The 25,854-nt window shown below is 44.0% G+C and overlaps 1 protein-coding gene across 1 annotated transcript in view; it reads left to right on the top strand.

The window, feature by feature from the left end:
• LOC118097280 (large ribosomal subunit protein eL27-like) overlaps positions 1 to 17,719 on the top strand; it is a 44,900-nt gene extending 27,181 nt beyond the window's left edge. Inside the window, exons 2-3 of the mRNA XM_035140013.2 lie at positions 13,499 to 13,586; positions 17,376 to 17,719. Coding sequence (XP_034995904.2) covers positions 13,499 to 13,586; positions 17,376 to 17,706 — 419 coding nt within the window. The 3' untranslated portion in view covers positions 17,707 to 17,719. The remainder of the gene's footprint in view (positions 1 to 13,498; positions 13,587 to 17,375) is intronic.
• The last annotated feature ends 8,135 nt before the right edge of the window (positions 17,720 to 25,854 follow it).

Below are 25,854 nucleotides of genomic sequence, written 5' to 3'. Positions count from 1 at the left end.
GGCAGGATATTTTTACTTTGTTTTTTTAAAAAGAAAGTGTCATAAGCCACAAATTTTAAAAGATGGTGCTGAAAAGCACCAAGAACCACCTTTCTCAAATCACCTGTAGTCTTACCTGAACTGTTCAGGAACCCCACTGTAATTCCTCTGGGAATAGGTTTATGGCACATTCCCAGCAAACTGTTTTACAGACAGAGAAGTGGCTGTGGATTGTGGAAAGCCCTCTATAGCTCCAGAACTGCAAGTGAACTGTTGTGCTATGAAATTGGGGGAACCGGTTAGACTCTTTACAATCCTTCAGACCTTTGCAAGGCAGAGGAACTCGCAGAGGGCGAGAGTTCCATTCAATCAGGTTCAGTTAGTTGGAAAATTAAGAACAATTGTGGGTTGCAATTGCAAAGCCCCCCCCCTTACAACAGCTGTAGAAATTGTAGATGGGTTAGATGTGTTCAGGTTCCACTCATAAGTTTTGGGTGAGCAGCTTGTGCATTAAGTATGCAAGGCAACAATTACACATAGCTGCTCACGTCAAGTCAGACCACCAGACCATTTAACTCAGCGTTGTCTGCACAGACCAGCAATGTCTCTCCAGGCTTTTTAAACAGGAGGCATTCCAGGATTGAACATGGGTCCTTCTGCATCCAAGGCAGGCACTCTGCCACTGAACTACAGCCCTTTGTCCTAGTCCTGGGGTGAGCTAACTACAGAGCAGGTAGAACATAAGATGTGTCCTGCTGGATTGCACCAAGGACCCTTGTGATTAACCAGGCAGTGCTGAGCAGCTTAACAGACGCAAGCTAAGAACACAATGGGTCCCTGCTGTTATTTGTCCCCAATGCCTGATAATTTAAATTTGAGAAGCATCAATCAAACCTCTTATTATAAGGTCACAGACCCACGAAAACACAGCATACAAAGAATAAAAGCATGAGCATTTAAATATATGGTTGGTTAAAATCCAACATAATACAAAGGATATAACACACGTATTTAGAACATCACATGCTGCAAAAGGTAAAAATCAGATCATCATCTTGCAACACCTTTGAACAGAGAACATGGGCACTAGGTTTGCTATTAGCTTGTTTGTATCAGACAATAAATATTCCAGGGAACATTCCAGTGTCCTCATAAGGGGACAAAGCAATTTACTGTGTTCCTCTCTCTGAAAGTCACATTCAAAGCATGGCCCAACAGTTCAGCTACTTTGTCTCCACATGGACACGAACAACCCTTGTATGGGACACCTTTGAGTTAGGGTGCCAAAGGCTGATTTTGTTGGGCACTGAGAAACACAGCATTTTCACCAGCAAACATTGTAGGAATCCTTTTGCCGGTGTTTGGTGCCACTTGGGAGTGAATCATACAATATCGGGTTTTCGGCAAAATGATGACCCCATGGTTTAGGGTGCCGAGGCCTCCACCAAATGTTGCAGAGGGCATTTTGCCAGCGTTTGGCACTGCTTGGGAGAGAATCAGACAATGTTGGGTTTCGGGTGACTGAGAGCTCAGCTCTTTTTGTGGAATGGCAGTGAAATGCAGCGTTTGCACCGGACGACGGCGGGTTTTCGGTGAAAACATGTGTCAGGGGCTGGGCAGAGGAGGAGGAATTGTGGAGACCATCTCCTCATCCTGGCCCTTCCAGGGAGAAGGAGGGAGAAGACAGTATAGATTTACAACAGTGGTTTGCAGGAGGTCACAGCTCAGAGGCAGATGAGGGGGAAAGTGGGGAAATAATGGAAAAGAAGGAACAGGCAGAACCGGAGCAGCAGCTGGCTGACACATAGTCACTAGAAAGCATTCCAGACCCTCCATCTCCCAGAACATGGCATGCCTTAAAAGTAGGAGAGCAGAGAGCTCAAAGACAGAGGGCACTTAGTGACACTCATAGAGGAGGTGATGATGATGACAAACAAGGAAGTGGAAGAGATGGGTGTGTGTGAAGATTCACTCGGGACAACGCCATTATCCAAGAGGCTGGGTTCCATAGCCTCTCTCTGTAAAGTTTGAAATAAGAAAGGACTAAGAAACTTTTCCTTGTCTTTATACTTTCCTAGGCAACCAGTTGGGAGCCGCTGACAGCACCCTGACACCAGGCCTCTGTCCTGGCCAAGAAGTGGTGCCAGGATAGGTGCTGATTTCCTGCAGATTTCCCGGAAGTTCTTGCGAGATCTCATCAAAGTCTTGCAAGATGGCCTGCGTCCTGGCCAGGCCTGCATCAGGATATGAAGCAACAGGTTGTTCATGTGAACAATTCTAAATCCTTACCTTGTCTGGAGTGAGGCATCACTTATTTTTATTCTTGGACTGCTGTCAGCTTTCCTGGCTTGGAGCAACTCTCTCTCTCTCTCTCTCTCTCTCTCTCTCTCTCTCTCTCTCTCTCTCTCTCTCTCTCTCTCTCTCTCTCTCTCTCTCTCTCTCTCATGTTTTGTGCAAATCTGGTAGATCAAGAAACTTGTATTAAGAATAAATAAAGCTGTGTGCTTGCAGGGAAACAGGTGATTTCCTGCTGATTTCCTGCAAGATCTTGCGAATATTCACCAAAGTCTTGCAAGATGTCTAGGAGAGCAAAATGTCTCTTGAGATTTGGGAGAGAACTTGCAAGCTTTTCAACAAGCGGCAGAGGTGGCACAGCTGGCGGTACAGCTGCAGTGCCACTGGCAGGTGGTTCAGTGGTGGTGAGTGCCCCACTGGTGGTGGTAGTGTGGCAGAGCAGGGTGGCACTTCCTGTTTTCCCTTAAGCGGTGAAATAGGACGTACCACCCCTGATCTCAGGATTCCAGAACTTACAGCTGTCAGTTCTAAGGGAAGGCAGGCAAGGACCCACAGCCCAGGTGGGGCTCACTAGTTGGGGGAGGAGGTGTGTGATTCCTCAGCTGGAGAAGGCTCAGGTGAGGCTCAGGTGCCTCATCAAGCCCAGGAGCTATAACAGGAAAGCCATCATGACTCTGTGTCCCTATGACTCTGTGTCCCTATTTTCCAGGGACAGTCCCAGATTTATGGTCGCTGTCCCAGTTTCCAATTTGATCCCGGAATGTCCTGCTTTTGCTTAGAATGTCCCTATTTTCATTGGAGAAAGGTTAGAAGGCATGGAGTTGTGCAACCCCCAAGCCAATGAAATAAGTAACTATACAACCTTTAGAAGACATCTGAAGGCAGCCCTGTCTAGGGAAGTTGTTAAATGTTTTATTATGTTGGAAGCTGACCAGAGTGGCTGGGAAAACCCAGTCAGATGGACAGGGTCTAAACAACAACAACAAACAACAACAACAATGGAATAGGACATCCCTATTTTGGATGGTATGGCTTTGTTATTAATTGCACCTCATTTGCAGAGGTGTTTTTTCAATGCATTTTGTTGTTCATGCAGCCATGGAGTCCTTGCCAATGCAGAAAAGTGGCACTTGAAATGCAAAGAATCCTCCTGGGTTTATTAGGCAATGCCATAGCTGCCAAGTTATCCCTTTTTTTAAGGGATTTTCCCTTATGCTGAATAGGCTTCCTCGCGAGAAAAGGAAAAACTTGGCAGCTATGGGCAATGCAAACCATTTAGGGTGCAATAAAAGCTTTCAGCCTCAGGATGGAATAGTACACTCCCATATCTTCCTGTCCTGAAAGATGTCCTGGCCCCCAGGGTGAATTGCTGTACCACTGCCATTTGATGGCAGAGCAGGATCAAAAGTCTGATGGCTGGACATACCACAAGGGCACACAGAGAGGGATATGGTTTCCACGGCAAAACACCTCTGCATTCAGAAACAGGAGTTGTACTTTCCTGCACTAAAATACCAGGTAGCTTTAGGTGAGGTTCCTGCAAAAATGGAACATGGTATTTCCAAACAGAGACACTGTTTTGGATCGAGATTGGAATTGGATTGGATTGAGAGAGAAAATGGACTGAGATTGGAAGCCCAATTCACGTTATGGTCAAGACAAATGGCAGTGGCAGTAAAATGCTTCACTTTACAACACTTCTGTTCTGTTCCATGCTCCAGCCAGCTATGCCTTCATGCAGGATATTCCATTGCATTTTGCTGCAGATTTCCATTCCCCCTTGCCCAGAGCCAGCATTTTGTAGTCACTAAAGTCATCCCCCCCTACATTTAAAGCATTCTTTTACCACTTCAACACTCATGGCTTTCCCCAAGAAATCATTTGTTGTTAGGAGACCCCCTCCACAGAACTGCAATTCCCAGCACCCTTAACAAACTACATTTCCCAGGATTTATTTTAGGGAAGTCGTGACTGCTAGAGTGGTATAAAAATGCTTTAAATATGTGGGTTGGATGTGACCATGTTCCAGCCCCTTTAGGCATTTTTAGAGTTCTTCCTCCCCATATATCCCCCCCCAGTGATTTATTGTACTTCTTGCAAACCTCACCTGTTTTAGCCAGCCATTGAAGCCGCTTCCGAGGTGTGGCCACTGTCACATGGTGACAGCTTCTAGGAGCCACAGGTGAGTGCAGGGTGGGGATCAAAGGTGGGCCAACTATCTCAGAAGAAGCATGATGTGTCCCACATCAGAGGTATCACCTCTCCCCTAACACCCCATACACCCCATTGAAGGCAGCATGCTTCTGAATACTAATTGCTGGAAATTGCAGGAGGTGAGAATACTGTTGTGCTCTGTTCCTGGCTGCAGGCTTCCCAGAGTCATGTGGGTTGGTCACTATAAGAAAAACGATATTGGACAAGATGACTTCCCCTTGGCTGATCCAGCAGACTCTTATGTTCTCTTGTACTTTGTGAAGGTACATTGGGGGTGTTGCATGGAAACAAATAAATGGAGACAATTACATTTCACTTGGGATGCAGGTGGCACTGTGGTCTAAACCACTGAGCCTCTCGGCCTTGCCGATCAGAAGGTTGGCGGTTCAAATCCCCGCGACAGGGTGAGCTCCCGTTGCTCTGTTGCAGCTTCTGCCAACCTAGAAGTTCGAAAGCACACCAGTGCAAGTAGATAAATAGGTGCGGCTATGGCAGGAAGGTAAATGGTGTTTCTCTGTGCTCTGCAGGTGCAGAGGAAGGGGGTGCAGTGGGGGCAGGCTGCCCCAGGTGTCACCACTGAGGAGTGTAACAAAATGCTGGGTGGCACTTACCGCGGGGCCTGCAGCATGCCCGAGCCACACATCTCTCCTGGGAGTGACACAGTGGCTTGGGCACCTGCAGGCTCCTTGCTGCCCCAAGCGGTCCACCCACCGCCTCCCCTTCAGCCATAGGGTGGCTGAGTGGGAGGAGGCAGGCAGACTCCTCGGAAGCCTCGCAGAGTGTCCTGCCCCTGCTGGCCCCGCCCCTGGGCACAGGGCACGCACACCGCCCCAGGTGCCCAATCAGCTTACTCTGCTTTCCGACACGGTGTTCTGTTGCACCAGAAGCAGTTTAGTCATGCTGGCCACATGACCCGGAAAGCTGTCTGTGGACAAACGCCAACTCCCTTGGCCTGAAAGTGAGATGAGTGCTGCAACTCTATAGTTGCCTTTGACTGGACTTAACTGTCCAGGGGTCGTTTACCATTGGCCTTTTTTACATTTTACAGTGAAAGGCTGCTGTCTGTCAACTAATGCACAGGTTGAGAGCACTCACTCTGAACCTGCACGAAGCGAATCTCCCTCCCCTTGATGAATGAAACAGCACCTTCTCTGCCGTCCCTCCACCCTCTGGATCTTTGAGGGGCGGGTGGATTCTGCTCAATTCAAGAAGAGAACCTCAAGTGCCAAGCCTCTGATCGATTCCCTTTAAGCACCTGCCAGTCGTCACTCAGATTTTCCGAGTAGAATGAAATGAGCTGGTGTGAAGGGTAGATCAGCAGGATGATTTGACAGCTATGGCTGTCATTATCCAGGGGAAGTTCGGCATGCGCACCATGCCACAGACACCTGACCCTCCCCTTTCCTTGGCTTCCCAGTCTTCTCAAGCCAATCTTTGCTGGATTAGGCCATTCTCCTTGCGAAGGTGGTCTCCATCACTCAGGGGCTGGCATAATGAGATGCTAATAAAGCTTGATGAGAAAGTGTCAGAAAACCTGTCATTTGGGAAGAAAAGAGCTAGCATAAATACTGCTGAAACAATGGAAGAGCAATTGAATTTTAACATTGTATTATTCTGTTGTTTTAACTGAATTGTTTCTTTTATATTTGTGTTGATATTATTTGTTGTTAGCCGCCCTGAGCCCGGTCTTGACTGGGAAGGGCGGGGTATAAATAAAAATTATTATTATTATTAATTATTTTCCCTGCTGTAATGTTTATTGGAACCTTTATTCGTTAATGGGCTTTAACATTTAGGCTAAAAATGAATGCAAAATACTATGTGGAGGGGGGATATGAGCTATTCTGATGGCTTAAAGCAGACATAGGCAACCTCGGCCCTCCAGATGTTTTGGGACTACAACTCCCATGATCCCTAGCTAACAGGACCAGTGGTCAGGGATGATGGGAATTGTAGTCTCAAAACATCTGGAGGGCCGAGGTTACCTATGCCTGGCTTAAACAAGGGAAGAGATGCTAATAGCATATGCAGATGTCACCCACCCTCCAGGTTAGGAGAAGGGATGGCTTTGCCTTTGAAACCCAAGAAGGAGCCTTTCCTTCAGAGCGGTAGAAATCCCTTGGCACCCATTTGCAGATTCGCTTGACACCTGACAGATCACAGTACCCCAAAGTCAACCATTGTACACGTTTCAGTCTGGTAAGAAAGGCTCATAAAACCACAAGGAAACCACAGAAAGGTGGAGGGTTCAGAAATGCCTGGAGGGGTCTGTCATAAACCCACAACACCAGGTGGTTAAAAGCCTCCCTTGACAACGGATATACATTGTGGCTCCATTGCCTTTCTTGGCATCTGTTCCCGAGAAACCCTTTTCTGCGCTTATGGCACAGCTCTGCTACCTCAAATCAATATTTAATGTTCCGCTATGAAATTGCAACTTTTGGATGGCAGGCTGCAAAAGGCATGCCTTTTTAACAGGAAACGAAGCGGTCGCTTTGAACCCCCCAAGCTTTTATAAAATATCACCTTAGGGGAGGCTGAAGGCCAATTCACTTCCGACATCCAGGGAACTTGTTGGGGAACAAGCTCTGGGAACGGATGCACTGAAAACAAATCCTCGGTGGGTGTTTTTGTTTATTTAAGTCATGCTCCAAGCTTGGATTCCTGCAATCATGACATTTGTGGACAGTCCAGCTTTAATGAATGGATGTTGTTAATATTGCAGTTGTTGTATAAGGGTTTATTATTATGACTGGAATGTAATTGAGAATGAATAAGATTTTGGAATGCAGAAACCAAGTAAATCATCAATTCTAGCATGCCTGAGGCCACCTAAATTATATAATTTGGCATTGGAATGATTGGGATTAGTAACTGTAATATAATTTGGCACTGTTATAATGAGGCTACCATTGGATTACAGTGGTACCTCTGGTTACGAACTTAATTCATTCTGGAGGTCTGTTCTTAACCTGAAACCGTTCTTAACCTGAGGTACTACTTTAGCCAATGGGGCCTCCCGATGCCGCCGTGCTGCCACCGCACGATTTCTGTTCTCATCCTGAGGGAAAGTTCTTAACCCGAGGTACTACTTCCAGGTTAGTGGAGTCTGTAACCCGAAGTGTTTGTAACCCGAGGTACCACTGTATTGTAATTGAAAACTAATAAAAATTATTGCCAAAAAACAACAACCAAAACAACTATTTCATAGAATCATAGAATTGGAAGGGACCACGTGTGTCATGTTGTTGTTGTTGTTGTTGTTGTTGTTGTTGTTGTTGTTGTTGTTGTTGTTGTTGTTGTGTCCAACCTCCTGCAAAGCAGGGATGTTGGGTTTTGTTTTTGTTTTTTGTCAAAGGTGGGGCTCAAACCTATGACTCTGAGATTAAGAGTCTCATGCTCTAGTGATGTTCAAAAATAATTAAAATCAATGATGTGTGTGTGTGATCATTGATTTTAATTATTTTTGAACATCACTAGAGCATGACACTCTTAATCTCAGAGTCTCTATATCTATCTATATCATATATATATATATATATATATATATATATATATATATATATATATATATGAACTGGATTAAAACACATGTCGATATCCTACTTGTCCGGACAGGCCTGCCAAAAGAAAAAAATGTTTTTAGCAGATGTCAAAATGGGTACAGTGAAATCGCTTACCTAATGTCAATAGGCAGGGAGTTCCCAAGGGTTGGTGCTGCCTCACTGAAAGATTGATTTCTTACAAATGTGGAATGATGTGTCAACATCGGCTTACCAAGTTCTTCTATCCCCACTGCTATTAGCTACCACTTGGAAATTTAACATTGTTGACCCTAAGGCTTGGCAGCACAGCTGCCCTGTGAACAGGTGTCCATATTAGGGCAATTTCATACGCCTACTTGGAGAACAGCTGCAATGAAATGTTAAAAGGATAGCTTTCTAAAGGGGGGGGGGGAGGACCCAGCAACATGTGTTGGTCAGTTGCCAGAAACCAGAGCTGTCTCTCCACAGAAGGACAATTTCCCCCCTAGTAATAAGATTTCTTTCTTTTTTGTTTTTCTTCTCCTAATTGCAAAAGCAGCTAATCTAATATCTCGTTAGATGAGAATCAAAAGAAATAAAGGGAAACAAAATTGAATTGTAGCTCCTTTGTGCGGCTTGCCAAAGCTTTTTCATAGGTTCCCCTCTCCTCCCTGTCGGAGAGCTGGATGCTTAGTAATGATAAATAGGAATCTTCAGGATATTTAGCATTGTCTGTGTGGAGCTATTGCTGCAATCCCAGTGGTCCTAGGATAATCCCCTCTCCAACTGAAGCCACTCCATCTTCTTATTTGTTGACCTATTCCAGGGACAAATTAGAGGTTAAAGCAGGCAAAGGAGAATTAGCAAATCCTTTGCAAGCTCAGGAGCCACTAACTCACCTCTGATGGTGCAGTCAAAACTATGGAACATATTCCTACCGGAGGCTTACAATATAAAAACACAAAAATGCATACCATAGTAACAAAAGCAATGCTCCCCCAGAGTTTAAAAGGCCATAGATTTTATAATTAGCCAAAGGCCTGGGAGAAGAGGAATGTTTTTGTCTGGTGCCTAAAGATGTATAATGAAGATGCCAGGTGAAGCTCCCGAGGGAGAGCATTCCACAAGCAGGGAGCCACCACAGAAAAGGCCCTTTCTCATGCTGCCGCCCTCTGGACCTCTCACAGAAGGGCATCAGATGATGATTGCAGGGTCTGTGTTGGTTCATATGGGGAGAGGCATTCCTTGAGGCAAACAACAACAACAACAACAACAACAATTTTATTATTATACCCCACCCATCTGGCTGTGTTTCCCCAGGCACTCTGGGTGGCTTACAGCATATGAAAAAACATAATAAAAACATCAAACTTTAAAAAGCTCCCAATACAGGGCTGCCTTCAGATGTCTTCTAAAAGTTGTGTAATTCTTTATCTCCTTGACATCTGAAGGGAGGGTGTTCCACAACGAGGGTCCTGAGCCGTTCTTATGTTCTTGACTTGTAAACAATATCAATATTATTATCTCTAGTGGATGGATTTAAATTCACTAGAACAGGGAGAGAGAACCGTTCTTGGATTCTATCTCCCATTGGCCCAGCCAGTATTGCTAATGGAGGATGGAAGCTGGAGTCCAACAATATCTAGAAAGCCACAGGTCCCCCATCCTTGCCTTAGAAAAGAAGAGGGTTGTAGCCAATGTTGCTTACTCAGAGTAAATCTATTGAAGTGAATGAACATGTGTCACTTGGATGCATTCATTTCAGTATGTCTGCTTGAGTACAGCTTAGTTGGATACAGATAAAGGGATCTGGGTGGCACTGCGGTCTAAACCACTGAGCCTCTTAGGCTTGCCAATCAGAAGGTTGACAGTTTGAATCCATTTGACAGTGGTGAGCTCCCATTGCTCTGTCCCAGCTTCTGCCCACCTAGCAGTTCAAAAGCATGCCAGTGCAATAGGTACCGCTGTGGTGGGAAGGTAGATGGCGTTTCTGTGCACTCTGGTTCCCGCCATGGTGTTCCATTGTGTGTAGTCATGCTGGCCACATGACCCAGAAAGCTGTCTGTGGACAAATGCCAGCTCCCTCGGCCTAAAAGCGAGATGAGTGCTGCAACCCCATAGTGGCCTTTGACTGAACTTAACCATCCAGGGGTCCTATACCTTTTTTTTTTAGTTGGATACAACCCAGAGCCAATGATATGGTCATGTTGTATGGGGTGTTAGGGGAAGGGTAGTAGTTCATATGTACATACATATGTTCTTATGTACTTGTTCCCTGAACTAGGCATGATAGCAAAAGTAGCAAGTGCCCGATGTTTTTCAAGTGGTTTTTTGGCAGCAAATGCTGAGTCTGAACTTGAGCTCTACATTGCAAAAAACAACAACAACAACAACAACAGAAGGACGGTAATGAGCTAACCAGGGTCCTTGTAAGAACAAACTAAATAGGGACTTCAACAAGAGCAATGCAAATGATTAATTGTGGCACTAAAGTTAAGATAAACTGCTTAGCTGGAGGACAATAGCTTGGAATCAAGCCCACTTTGGTAAGTGTTGTTGCCATAGCTTAGGACCAGTTTTATTGGCTTTCGCAAACTTCTTAAGTCAGAACATCAAAGGCAACCAGGGGAACAAACTGGCACTCAGCGCCCTCCGGGAATTGTTTCTGCTGAGTCAGATCATGCGGCATGAGATGAGTCCCCTTCATTAAGAGCATAAGAAGATCCTGCTGGATCAGGCCAATATTGTCCATCTAGTCAAGCAACTTGTTTTCACAGTATGACCCAAATACCCATGGGAAACACGCAAACAGGATCTAACCACAAGAGTAATCTTCCTACTTGTAGTTTTCAGCAACTAGGATGTGGGTGGTGCTGTGGTCTAAACCACTGAGCCTCTTGGGCCTACTGCTTCTGTCCATGGAGGCAAAGTTAAGTGTAGGTAGGTTCCCACGAGGCAAGACACAGAGATAAGAGCAAGAACCTTTATTGAACTACATAACTGGGAAACAGGGGCAAAGCAATTGCTTATCTACATTCCTGAAAGCCTGGGCCACTCCCACTCCCAACACGATTGACTGTCTAAGCTTCCAAGCTGCGAATCATGACTCAGAGCTCAAGGGCCAATGGCAGAGGCCCAAATCCTAAAATGTTCTGTGATTGAATCAGAACACAGGAGCTCAGAATCCTTAGTCCAGAATCCTTAGTCCAGACTCAACCTTGGGCAAACACAGACAGACCATACAAGGCATACCCATCATGGCTAGTAGCTATTGAGAGCCTTCTCCTCAATGATGGAGGCCATTTCTGCTTCCTGTGGGAGCGAGTTCCAATTAACTATGTGCTGTGTGAAGAAGTACCCTTCCCCGGGATGAGGTGAGATGAGTCAGGGTGCTATTTTTACATTATTGAATGGGTACCTCCTGGAATGGTGTTCCTCAGGGGATTTCCCAGGTTCCATTCCATCTCCATAGGTTCCATCTTCAACTCCATAGGTGCTGAGGCCAGTGATAGGGCAATGATTCTCCAATGAGGTCAGATCCCGAGACCATGAATCCTGCTTTAAAACGTAACATAAATCATGCTGTAAAGAGAATGTAGCCTACTTTGAGTTGAGTGAAATGTGTTAGTTGGAGAGGGTTTGAGCATGAGATGAGAGAGCTAGGAGAGAGGAGATCTGTGGAGGAGTGTTTAGAGATACGGTAAGAGCGCTGCTTACATGCAGCTTAGTTCTGTTGGTTTAGATGTATTATATTAAGTATCTGTAAATAAAGTTTAAGTTAGTTTAGAAGCTACGGTGTGCTTGATTTCTTGAAGACAACGACTGCTATCCAATTTCCAGTTGCGCAGTAACTCTGCTGGGTCCGAGAAGAAGAAGAATTTTAACAGAGACAGCTGGGAGTGTGCTGGGCGCCATTAAAGGTTGGCGGCGTGGGTCCGTGAGTGTTTTACGACCCACTAACGAACTTTATAGCACCACGATCATAAATACTTCAACATGCTCCTTTGGAATATTGGTACCTACAATTCCTAATAAAAAAGCTTCTGGTTGTTGTTGTTTTTAAAAACAAAAAACCCTCTGTTGCCTGCTTTTGAGCTTCTCAGATGAATCTTGATGATCACTATGAGCTGCACTAAATGGACCTTTGGTATGATCCAAGAAACTTGCTCCTAGCTAGCAAGGCTCTTCCTACACTCTTTTATCAGCATACCTTGAGTTGGTTCAATATTATCAAGATGGTAACAACAGACTCCATGTCTGTGGGGCCAAATGCTACACAGGTGACCTTCTACAAGTACACCTGCTTGCTTTTCTAGTGTTGACATAACCAAACCTACTCCAAGATGGTAGCCAGCATCAAAAGACACTTCCTTCGTTGAGGCTGCCCCCAGAGGACGCCAGCTCAGCCGATGCCATTAAAATCCTTCTCAGTGTACAGAAAGCCTATTCTACACGAAGAAAACAAAGATCTTTAATATTGGAGATGGGCTTTTAAAGAACAACAAAGCACCTTCAGGGAAATGAAGTCAACGGCAAACAAACACAAATTAAACATTTAACAGCATGATGCAAGGCTATTTAAAACCGAGGCCTGCAGAAGTGATGAGTCCAGAAGTGCTGGTTAAATGTCATACTTGGTTTGTTCCACCTCCTTCAACTTAAAAACAAGCAGCAAACAAACACCCACAGAATGTAAATGGAGAGACTAGCCACCTTTGCTTGAAGTGAGTCCCATTGATTTTAAAGTGACTGCAAACAAGTGTGTGTAAGTATGTTTAGGACTGAGACTATTTAATCTTGAAGTGCGAACTGTCAACAGAGGTAATAATGCATGGTTTAAGGCAGCCTTCTCCATGCCCTACAAATGTTTTGGCATACAATCCCCATTAGCGCCAACCTGATGCATGTCCATTGTGTTTCCAAACATCTGGAAGCTGCCAGGTTGGGAAAGGCTGGGTTAAGACAGGCTGCACGTTACCCCCAAAAAAGTTGCTGCTTACCCAGAGAACACACCCCTCACCTAAACTGAAGAAATGTGGACTCTGGCAATGAGAGGCAAAGCTATGTATGATCAAAGCAATAAGCCAAATACTTACATTTCCAGTGATAAAAGCTGCCTTCTAAACCAACCCCAAATATAGACAGGCTGAAAGGAAAATATAGGCAGGCTACAATTTCGATAGCCATATCAGACCAAATTCTCTTTTACCAGGGCTATATTTTTCTAGAAAAAGGGGTGCCAGAACTCACCATAAACACTTCCCTCATTCTCTTAGAATGGCAATGGCGCCAAATGTTTTGAGAGGTGCCAGAACTGAGTTCTGGCGAATTCTGGCTGGAAAAAAGTGTTGTATTTTATCCCTATTGTCCACTTCCCCCAATATCCACCTCTGCAAGCCATTTCCCACCCACTCCAAGGCTACAAAACATCTTATGTTTTGTAAATCCCAAAGCTGCCTTCCATTATTTTCTGGACTAAAACTCCCAACTGCTCCAGGCATCACAGCCGGGCTGGCTTGTAATGGTAATATCTGGTTCTCAAAGGTTCTGTGGAACAAACTCAATGTTGCTCAAACCCCACATACAGCATACAAGTTTATTCTTTTATCCAAAGGTAAGCAAGGACAATCACACACCTACACACCCAACAACACATGTCAATAGAAGGGACACAACACCAAGGCACTTTGCTGATTAATTACTTTTCACCTGTGATGGGCAGTTAATTGATCTCAAGAAGACATTATATCAATGGGCTGATGGGAGTTGTAGTCCAAAACATTCAGAGGGCATCCTTATTCTCCAGCTGGGGTCAGAACTACTTGCAGGTGTTCTTTACAAGGGTCAGCTGAGGTGGTAACTCTAGCAACTTGAACTAATAAACGTTTAACAAGGCATTCCTAAGAGACAAAACTAGGCATTTCAAGACGTTATTCTGTGTGCTCTGTAGCTGTATTACGCCACATTCACAGTACACATTTAAAGCACTGTGAAACCACTTTAAACTGTTTCCACAAAGAATCCTGGGAACTGTGGTTTGTTAAGGGTGCTGAAAGTTATTATTTCCCCTCACAGAGCTACAATTCTCAGAGCAGTAGAACAAGTAATCCAGAATGTGGCAGGTAGACTTGTGACTGGGAGTGGCCACCGAGACCATATAACACCGGTCCTGAAAGACCTACATTGGCTCCCAGTACATTTCCGAGCACAATTCAAAGTGTTGGTGCTGATCTTTAAATCCCTAAAAGGCCTTGGCCCAGTATACCTGAAGGAGTGTCTCCACCCCCATCGTTCAGTCTGGACACTGAGGTCCAGCGCCGAGGGCCTCCTGGTGGTTCCCTCACTGCGAGAAGTGAGGTTACAGGGAATCAGGCAGAGGGCTTTCTTGGTAGTGGCGCCCGCCCTGTGGAACGCCCTCCCATCAGATGTCAAGGAAATAAACATCTACAGTATCTGACTTTTATAAGACATCTGAAGGCAGCCCTGTTTAGGGAAGTTTTCAATGTTTGACATTTTATTGTGCTTTTAATTTTCAGTTGGGAGCTGCCCAGAGTGGCTGGGGAAACCCAGCCAGATGGGTGGGGTATGTATAAACAAACAAACAAACAAACATTACGATCAGTCCCTCTTCACAGGGAACTCTGGGAATTGTAGCTCTGTGGGGAGAATGGAAGGTCTTTTAATAACATTCAGCATCCTTAACATACTACAGCCCCCAGAATGCTTGGGGGAGGCCATGATAGTGCTTTGACCAGGCACCCCCAAACTTCGGCCCTCCAGATGTTTTGAACTACAATTCCCATCTTCCCTGACCACTGGTCCTGTTAGCTAGGGATCATGGGAGTTGTAGGCCAAAACATCTGGAGGGCCGCAGTTTGGGGATGCCTGGCTTTGACAATATGGTGCAAATGTGGCCTTATTCTGTTGTAGCAAAATCAACAGAGGACCTCTCCAGACATCCATTTTATTGGGTGGTTGCACTGTTTCATTTCCAATCAGTGCATGCCCCATAATGTCCTACTGAAATCTTGTAACTACACAACAAATGTTCCGGTTACATTTTTTTTTTGTGCTATAGGACTTTTGGACATTAATAATGTGGTAGCACTGGGGAAGCATCACAAAACAAACTAAAGCAGAATAAATACACCACTAATGCACTATTATTGAGCCAAGAATATTTTGCAGAAAACACCTGCGATAAAATGCTAGTCCACAGGGGCCAGAAAATCACCATTTTTGGAAGCCTTTCTGTCACTTCTGTCACATGGACCTCTGCTGAGTCGAATCCAAAATCGATGTTTGCTGTCTGAAAGCCTAAACATCAGGTGTATTTTAGGAAATTTTTTGGCCCCTGGTTTTTGCAGTTCTTGAGGGGAAGGAAAGAAGTGGCTTTTTAAGGATAGGTTTCCCATAAAAACATTATCACAGGTATTAAACCAATATTTAATACTTGGCCTTTTGAGGACAACTCAATAAGTACTGATTTTGTGTCACAGAGGAAGCAATTATGTCTTCAAAAACACCAGAAAATTAGCCTGCTCCCCCCTCCCCCGCAATACAAGGAGGACTGAGGTTCAAAGGCCAGGGGATGAAACAGAAGTATCTAAATTATAAGGCATTTGTCAAAAAGGATGGTATTTCTTGTCCACAAAATTGATTTCCTCTCCGCTCCTCTAAAACAAAGACAGGCCAAGTGAGGGGAGCAGGGGTCTCCTCGCAACTCTCAGCATCCTTAACAAACTAGAATTCCATGGATTTTTTGGTGGGAGCCATGACTCTTTAAAGTGGTTTGATAATGATTTAAATATATAGTGTAGAGCAGGCATGTCCAACAGGTAGATCGTGATCTACCGGTAGATCACTGGATGTCTGTGGTAGATCACCAGTAGATTAGTGGCTCCCCACCCAAAGAAGCTAAAAAACTTTGGCTCCCCTAAAAAACCTCAACACATTTGCCCTGCACCCCTAAAATGACCTGAACCACCAATAACAGGCTTTCCTTCCTTAAAAAAAGCTCAATATCTCTTCCTTCCTAACTAAAGAAGCTCAACAACTTTTACATGAACCCAAAAAAACAGGGCTTTCCTTCGTAAAAAAAGCTCAACAACTTTGATCTGAACCCCCCAAAAGGGGGGAGATCACTGCCAGTTTTTTTTAACTCTGTGAGTAGATCACAGTCTCTTGGAAGTTGGCCACCCCTGGTGTAGATACAGCCTCAGATTTGCACCTTGGACCCTGGCTGCTTCTCCAGTAATACAGCAAGGGCTGCCGGACTTCCTGGGCTGATTTGAAGTATCCAGGTTTGCCTAGCCCCCTCCAGGTAGCAGGTAGAGAGCTTGAATCTATAAAATCAAGGAGACCATGCATGCAGCTTGCAAGCTTCAGTCCAGCAGGAACCAGCTGCAAATTATAGCACACACTCTCTGGGAAATTCTGCCTACCTCTGCTCCTGCTTCGCCTCTCCCAATTAACTTCCATCTCCAGATATTGGTGATGGAAGGGAGTGCAGAGGAAGAAAAAGAGCAGGGCTGGGCTCAAGAGAAGCTGGTAATGATAGTGCAGGTGCACCTGACACGAGGTGTGGGGCTGCACTCCATACATCACCAGGGGTTAAATGTTTTATTTAACATTTTCCTAGCAGCTACACCAGCTCTTGGAGGGAGCGCTCACAAACCATAGCTTACATGGTTATGTTTTGAATTAATGCCGTACTCTCCAGTCTTTTCCGCTAAGGTTGGCAGTGATGATTGCTGTGCTAGGGGAGACCAAACCTTAGTTTTGCACCTTAGATCAGGTTGTTTGTTGGGGGAACAGCTCTACCTAGCAGTGTGTAAGATGTCCTTGCTGCTGTTAACTTTGGCCAGTTACTTCCTAGTGAAGAGTGTCGTGTTGGCTTAGCTCTAGAAGTACTTGTCTGCCAATTTATTTATTTATCAAAAATAAATTTTTTAAACATAAGATTCACAATAAGGTTATTATACCAAACCATTAAGATACTTAAATCTAAACAAATACACATATCCAAAAAGAACAAGCAAAGGAAATATAAAAGAAGTAAATTAAAGAACCCAAAAGACATGAAAACAAGTAAGAATTCTGAAAAAAACAAACAAACCTAGCTTTGCATCACTGACTGATTTGTAGCAGGTAGATAAAGAGTTTTTCTCCTTGTCCCTGCTGTGACAAATTCCCTCTGTGAAGATGGGAGCAAGACAACATGTTTAAATCAACAAAGACTTCACGGATTCTTTCTGAGTGGTGGTGGGGGGTGCACTATAAATCTGCAGCAAGGATTCTCTTCTTCTTCTCTCCAGCTTGCTGCTTTGCTTCTAGCTCACATCACTCCAACTCTATGCCCTCAACACTGACTTCATCCGCCTCTGACCGCCCCTACAGCCACGCTCTGGTGGCTGGCATCGATCGCTATCCACACAAAGTGACAGCAAGCATGGGCAAGAAGAAGATTGCCAAGCGTTCAAAGATCAAGTCCTTTGCGAAGGTCTACAGTTACAAACACTTGATGCCTACCAGGTACTCCGTTGATATTCCCCTTGACAAGACCATTGTCAACAAGGATGTCTTTAGGGGCCCTGTGCTGAAATGTAAAGCACGGCTGGAGGCCAAAGTGAAATTTGAGGAGAGATACAAGACAGGCAAGAACAAGTGGTTTTTCCAGAAGCTCAGATTCTGAGTGGCATGCATTTGCATCAATAAATATTTTTGAAAAGCAAAAAACAAACAAAAAACAAAAACAAAAACCCCAACTATGCACAAGTTGGGGGAGAGAGTCCCATCCATTTGTCATCTCACAGACCCACTTCCTTTGTTCCACTTAATGGCCCATCACCCAGGCAATCACATCACCAGGAAGCTAGCCTGGCTTATATTTTCACAGTTGCTGAATCCAGGGGTTAGAAGGGTTCCCCCCCCCAACTCATACCAATACCCTTCAGGTTGAGACTAGCATCTGCCTGAGCCTGAGCTCTGCAAGTGCAGCTTTCTCTCAAATGAAGTACAGAGTGTTTGAGGACCAGGACATTTACAGGGAAACCAAAATGCTTGTTTACAAAGCTATTGTACTACCAACCTTACTGCATGCTTGTGAAACGTGGACCACTTATAAATACCATCTCCAACTCCTCTATAGATTCCATCAACGGTGTCTCCAAAAACATTTGCACATCACCTGGGAAGACAGGTAAACTAATGCCAGTGTACTGGAAGAAGCAAAGATCACCAGTGTTGAAGCAATGATTCTTCAACAGCAACTTCGTTGGACTGGTCATGTTGTGCGGATGCCTGATGATCGTCTTCCAAAGCAACTACTCTATTCCCAACATAAAAATGGAAAGTGTACTGTAATGCTGGTGGTCAACAAAAGAGGTTTAAAGATTCTCTCAAGGCAAGTCTTTAAAAATGTAGTATAAGCACCCACAACTGGGAAACATTGGCCTGCAAGTGCTCCAATTGGAGAACAGCCTTTACCAAAGGTGTCATCAGCTTTGAAGATGCTCGAAATCAGGACAAAACATGAAACATGCCAAGAGGAAGGCACATTTGGCAAAGCCTCACCATGATGAACTCCCACCCAGAAACCTATGTCCCCACAGTGGAAGGACGTGTGGATCCAGAACTGGCCTCCACAATCACTTACAGACTCACTGTTAAAACCGTGTTCATGCAAGACAATCTTACTCGCCTACGAGGGATCACCAAAGAAGAAGAGGAGCATGAAGGGTGCTGGAAGCTGAGACGATATTTCACAGGCCCTTCTTCAATAGTTATAACTTTATCTGGAAAATAACTTATCTGAGAGCTGAAAAGTTTGATAACTGGAGTGTGTGGGTGTTTAAAGAACCGACTTTGATGGGAGCTGTGTGGCTCAGAGTGGCCTTAAGCTCTTCAATGCATTTTTCAAAAGAGGCTTGCCCATCATGGTGTGATAAGATCTCTCAGCCAGCTGATACAAATTCGTTCCTAAAGCAATTAATGCTGCATTGTTTATTGAGCAAATCCACAGCAATCACTTCTCAGAAGTAATGACATACTATTAAGAGTTTAATGAAGCCTTCCTTTCTATCAGCATGCCTCTGGCTTATGCAATAACCCCCCCCCCAAAAAAAAAACCCCACACAGTTTGAGTCACCCGTTGGGCAATATGAGAAATGGCAAAGAGACAATCAACAAGCAGCAAAAATTTAACCGGATAGGAAATGAGAAGCTGGACAGAATTGGTTTTGTAATTCAGCCACGTAAGAAAGACTGTATAAGTTACTAGACCTCAGTATGTTTTATTAGCACTAGTTAACCATTGGCAACACACTGATAGGCATAATGAAAAAGAATCCAACTTGGCCCCAGGTGATGAAATCTCTTGCGGATGATTCTTACCTGTATACATAAATGAGAACAGTCTCTGTTAATAGTGCTCCTTTGTCAGTCTATGGCTGACAAAATCTGACACCTCTTATGCACAGTGCATTACCCCCAGCTCTGTGCATATACTGTATAAACTTGGCCTTCCTATCTGTGGGGTCAGGAGTCTCTGCCTGCCCATTATAGCACTCCTATTGCTAATCACCGTAATGCTTTTAGCTGCCAGAACTCCTAGCAACAGCTTTGATTTACTGATCCACGTAAGTGTGCGAGTAGGGGTGGGGGGAACTTTCTGAACGCTTCCCTGAAAGAATAAAACTAGAGGAACAGCAATAAGGTTGGATTAGACCCTTTCTCCCTGATGTGGAGGTTCTCCATTTGTAGGCTGCAGGGTTGCTGTTGTTGTTTGAACACAGTGGAGCATTCATCAGCGATATCCCCCACCTGTGGCCAAACTAGCGTTGCTTCTGTGCTCAGCATTTTGCCAAAAGGGAGAAATATTATCCAACAATCTGTGCTTTTGTTAAGTCAGATTTTAATACCTGGCCTGGAAATGTCGGCTCAGTTGCAGGCTGGGCAAATGAGCTGTTGTTGGCAGCTTTCAACAGACAGCTTTTCATGGGGCTAGAATTGCTGAATGACCTTCCCAGGTGTTCTTTGCTTCTTCCTTTTTTTTGCACAGATCAAGACATCAAGACTTAAACAAGAACAGTCTGTGGCAGTGCTAAATTTCTTAAGTGAGACACACCGAGTCTCAAGCCTGCCTTTAAATCAGGGTTGGGGAACCTACAGCCCTCTAATTGGTTTTGGATTCCAGCTCCCAAAATCCCTGACCATTGGCCATGCTGTCGGAAGGGTTGATGGGAGCTGGAGTCCAACAACATCTGGAGGACTTCTGGCCTTGTTTATAACTGCAGGTGTTCAAGGGCTTCCCAAGAAAACTCGGGAACATGGTTAAAGGGCCTCTGCACATCCTCAAAAGGACTCTTCCCTTATTTGTTCACATGCCCAAGAGCTAAGCCTGAAATTTGATTCTGGAACTAAGCCCAAAGAAAGCTTCAAATCTGGTTCAAATCTTGGTTCAAATCAAACACTATCTTTCAACAGTACTGCTTCACATAGCTGCCAAGTTTTCCCTTTTCTCGCGAGGAAGCCTATTCAGCATGAGGGAAAATCCCTTTAAAAAAGGGATAACTTGGCAGCTATGCTGCTTCATTTCTATTTTCTGCTGAACTTATTCTTAGTTCTACTGTCAAACAAATCACATTCAAAATGCTAGTTTTTAAATTTGTATTATTTTGGTGACAATCTGTTAAAAAAATGGGAAATCAATAAAAATAATTGAATGTCATTTTTCCTTCCCATTAGATCATAGCTTCCCATTAGATCATAGGTAGCCAACAGAGCATCCTTCAGATATTGGACTCCTCCCAGCATGGCCAATGGTCAGAGACAATGGGATCTATAGTCCCAACAATATTTAGTAGGTGTCCTGTTGGCCATCTCTGAATTAGCTATTCATTTTCCTGACACCCCACATTTGATACCTTCCCTTGGGTTCTGTCATTGAAAGATTACCTCTTGAAAACAGATTTGGGGATTTTGAAACATTGTCTTAGGGTCCTCCTGTTGACCATTGGACAAATTAAATGTTTGTCTACACATGGGATGGGGGGGGGAGCGAAAGGTGAAACAGCTTTCAACACCTATGAACCATCAAAACAGTGGCAATAAACAAAACCATGGAGAGTGAGAAAGAATGAAGAAAATGTCAAGCTACAGTCAGGCCAAGTGGCTGCCAAAAGAAAATGGTCTTTGAGACCAACAAAAAAGGGGTCAAGCCAGGGATGGAGAAAATTGGCTGGTATTTGACACCAAGCAAGTTAGCAAAAATGTACAGAACCAGCTCTAACTTGTGTTGGAAATGTAAAGAAATAGAAGGATCTATATATCATACGTGGTGGAAATGCAAAAAAGTAAGTGAATTTTGGGATATGATCTATAACGAACTAAAAAAAAAAGGTTTAAATTAACCTTCTCCCAAAAACCTGAAGCCTTTCTCTTAGGTATTATAGCAGTAGATATACCCAAAGATTTGAGGACGTTATTTATGTATGCAACCACGGCTGTGAGAATGTTATTAGCCCAATGCTGGAAAGGAGACAATATACCGACAAAAATGGAATGACAGACAAAAATTTTCGAGCACACGGAAATGGCTGGACTAACGGGGAAAGTTAGAAATCATGATGACCAAAAATTTAACACAGAATGGGATAGATGCAGCCAATATCTAAAAGATCATTGTAAACATCTGAAATCATTGGCAGGTCTCGAATGACTCCTGCATTCTTATGGACATGAATAAATATGAACTAGATGTTATTCAAATATGTAGTTAATACAGAATTGTAGATGACCCACGTTCGGGTGCAGGGAAGTCTTAATGCTTTATTACATAAATGTATTTTATTTTCAACATTTTAGTATTCTTTTCTTCTTATGTACATTTTTGACGGAGAATGATAATTGTGATGTATAACAAAAAAATTAATATAGATCAAATGCAGAGGGATGAATAAAATTGGTGGCCCTCTGGAGGCTGTTGAACTCTGACTCCCATCAGCTCCAACCAACATGGCTTGATAGTCAAGTGTGATGGGAATCATCTGACAACATTTGGTGGGAAGCAAGTTACCCACTTCTGGATTAAGCAGATCTCTTGGAGCAAATGAATTTGATGTCCTGGGTGCTACTGCAGAGCAGGCCGTTTTTTGTATTCCTTCTAACTGTACTTCAGACTGGGACAAATGAGAGGGAATCTTCCACTGACCACAGGAGACAGGCAGAACCATACACAGGGGGATAACCCTTTAACAATCTTGGTCTTAAGCCATTTAGGACTTTAAGGTGTGGGCTGTAATCCATTGGAGAAGCCAAATACAACATTCCTTGTTTTCCTAGAGTGGGCGCAGGCAAGGGGATGTTACTCCAGTCAGTATAACTTCCTGTCCACTGGTCTGGAGTGTCCTCCCCCTGCATTTGACCAGGCAGATGGGTGTGATCCTGGCTGACTCCATAAAAGAGCTGAGTCACACAGCCGTCTTTCTCATTTGATGCCATGCTGCTCTCCTGCAGCCATTTTGTTCTCTTGATGCTGTTCTTTCAATATATTTTGCTGTCTGCTGGCTCTGAGCCAGCAGCACATGGGCTCATAAGGGATGAACTCACACTATCCTCTGTAACTACAAGCTAAAGTCGACCTTCAGGGATCATTCTGTGAACCAAATGTGAGTAAACTTCTTGTTACTTTTAAGACTCTTGTGTCTTTATTCTTTTAAGAGGGATTAAAGGGGATGATACCAGGAATAATCTTAACTAAAGAGATTCGAACGAATTTGCAAACTAGCTTCCTGCTATATTGAGGGGAATCTGCTCTGCTACATGACTCACTAGTGTGAGTGAAGGAAGGATAATAATTAATCAATATACTCTCTCCTACTATCCTTAACATTCTTACATAAGGGTAATAAGAGACGCTTTCAATTCCATCCTTAAATGGAGCTGGAGTCAGTGAAGTTGGCTCAGTCATGGAGTAACATTTTCCAAAGGAATGGCTTTCTGCTCTTTGTGTTTGACAGTGACAAGGGGCACATCCACACTTACCTTTCCTCTGCACTTTCCAGGGACAGTTTGCACTTTAAATATCTGTGTCCGAAGGCCCTTTTTCTTCCTCTGGAGCTTTCCCCATGAAAACCCACTCTTTAAAGCTGAATCGGAGCAAATGGCAATCCATGGAAAATCCAAATTGCCATTTGTTGTGCTTAGTTTTAAATAGCAGATTTGTGCAGGGAAAGCTACGGAGCAAGAAAAAGAGCATTGAGACACTGAGCTTTAAAGGCCCATCTTTTCCAGAAACGGGTGCAGTTTGTGTATTAGCCAAAGCTTGGCAATGGGATTCTTGACTGTCTTTGTTACCTTAGGATGGATGAACCTGTCAATTTTAATTTCTCTCAGTTTCTTATTTTCTCAATCTAACATTCTGTTCATCTGTTTATTTTGAATTTCAAAAGATACCTGAATTTTGGTTTGGGTATTGGTTCACAAAGTGTGTGTGTGTGTGTGTTTTGCAGTAAAATGGGAATGGAATGAATGTTTTCCCCCATCCCTACTTTTGAAAGAAAGAAAGAAAGAAAGAAAGAAGCTATTTTTGTTCATGTTCTAATTTCTGGAAGAACCAAATCTTTCTCCCAGTATGGGAGAGTTATCGTTGTTTTCTCTCTCTCCCATTCTTTGAATCATTAATCTTAAAAGTGTTTGCACAATGAATTCCCAGGTGACACCAAAGAAAGCATGCATATGCAGATTGGTTATCTTGGGTACAGTGGAAAGAGGTAATTCAATAAGCAGCATCAGGAACAAAACATGTCATCCCATTTCATTGGCAGAAGGTATTTTGGAAGTGCCATCAGTTCCAAGCTGGGGTTGGGTGAGCTAATTTAGCAATGGGACACCATACCTTCTATATATATTCAAATCTCCTAAACTTACAATACTTGGAACTGTGAGATGCTGACGCTTTCACAAATCCCGTCTCGGAGGGCTGAGAAAGGTAATGCAAAACCGTTCTCCTTTTAGCTGGCATGAAATTGACATTACCCAATTTGCAGCAAGGTAGGAATGTGACTTTGCCACCAGTCTGCCCCCTTATTTTCTTCTCTCTGATGCCTCCAACACCCCACTTGCTATTCCCATCACTCCCCTCTCTTGGTTTCCTCACAACGCTTACCAGGGAAGGAAAAACAGAACATCAGTAACGTAAAACAAGCCCAGTTGTGTCAATATGACAAAACACAGACAGAATCGTATTTGGGTGTTGGGCCTGGGTGAGAATTTGCATTGCAGCGGGTTCCGGTTTCCGCCGGCAGGAATGGCGGACCTGTTTTCCATCCCTCTGACCTTCGTAAGGAATTTGGCGGTTGCTAGGGGAGTAAATGGCAACCCCCTACCCTCTCCGGGGGTTACGGAGAGGGGCCGCTGGCCCGCGATGCCCCCAGACCCACTCCGACTGTTTATGGAGTGGGGGGAGCTTGGGCTGAAAAGCACTTACGAGGGCCAGGACTCCCGGACGCTAATCTGCATGGCGGGGATTTCCATGGTTAAAGAAGATAATTAGGCTTAAATCTATGGACATACTTCAGAAGGAGGGGAAGAAGCGCTGTTTACTGCTGAGAAATCTATGCTGCTGAGGGAGAGGAGTTAAAGGCTGTATATCATCTGGAAGAAGGATTGATGGGGACGGAGCGATAAGGGAATGGAGTTTTATTTTTCTTCATATGAGTTACTTCGTACCTTCCCAGACGCGATGTCCTGGCTTGTTTGGAGTGAAAGAGAAGCAAAAGACTGTGTGAGTTGAACTTTATAAACTGTTGTTACTGAGCATATTTTTTAAAGATGTGGAGTTGCCGATGAGAAAAGCCCCCCCCCCCAGTCGGACGGAAGGAGTCCTGGGCGCGTTCGGAGGATTTATGAGCTGTGACGCACTTTGAATTGGAGCAGCGACCTGAAGCTAAGTTCAGCTATAGGGCAAGGAGATCCATTAATTTACCAAGAGTTTATGGTTTGATGTTTGGGTCTTCTGCCTGGAAAAGCTGTAAATTTTATAAAGATCGTTAATCTTCATGGCTATGAGAGAAAACGAAAGTGATTTGAGCTTTTTAAGATGGCGCTGCTTCGACGCAACAGGGAGCTTCAGACTAAGAAGATTTATGGGGAGGCTGGACTGATTAACCCACACAGGAGAAAGAACATTTGTGAAACCTCGTTTGATATTTATCTCAGCAGCTGGGAAACAATCGGTTGAAAGTGGAAAACATCTATGTGACTGTAAGGGGAAGATCTGGATTATTATGAACTTGGAGGACGATTTGAACTTTAGAAAAAAGACGGCAGTGGACGGTTGCGAGGAATCCCCAATTTCTTGAAGCATGGGAACCCAAATAAAAAATTCTTTAGACGATTTGGCATAACATTCGGTTTGATTGATATATATATGTGTATAATTTGAAATAATGAATGTGATATAATTGGTTTTAATTGGAAAATTAATAAAATATATTTAAAAAAAAGAGAATTTGCATTGCAGCTTATTAGTACAGACATGGGTGGTTGGGCTCGGGAACTGATTAATCAACATTTTGGTTCTGAGTCATTTAGCGTGTGAAAAATGCTTAAGGGAGATGGAGAGAATGTGATTGCAAAGCAGCCTCCTGTCTTTCCTTATCCCACTAGCTCTGTGTCCGCTGCTCTCTTGACACTTTGTAAAGAAACTGTGCTGTGGGCAGTGGATTTTGATCCCGTGGACAGGATCCAAGGCAACAGGGTTGGCTCAGGCTAACAGTGGGACCTCGGTCTTGCTAAAGGGAGACAGCAGAAACTGAGAATCAGGCTGCAAGAGAAGTCC

Source organism: Zootoca vivipara, chromosome 15 (genome assembly GCF_963506605.1).
Source record: "Zootoca vivipara chromosome 15, rZooViv1.1, whole genome shotgun sequence".
Taxonomy (NCBI): domain Eukaryota; kingdom Metazoa; phylum Chordata; class Lepidosauria; order Squamata; family Lacertidae; genus Zootoca; species Zootoca vivipara.
Note: the sequence above shows the minus strand (reverse complement) of the source record. Positions and strands in the feature narration are given on the sequence as shown.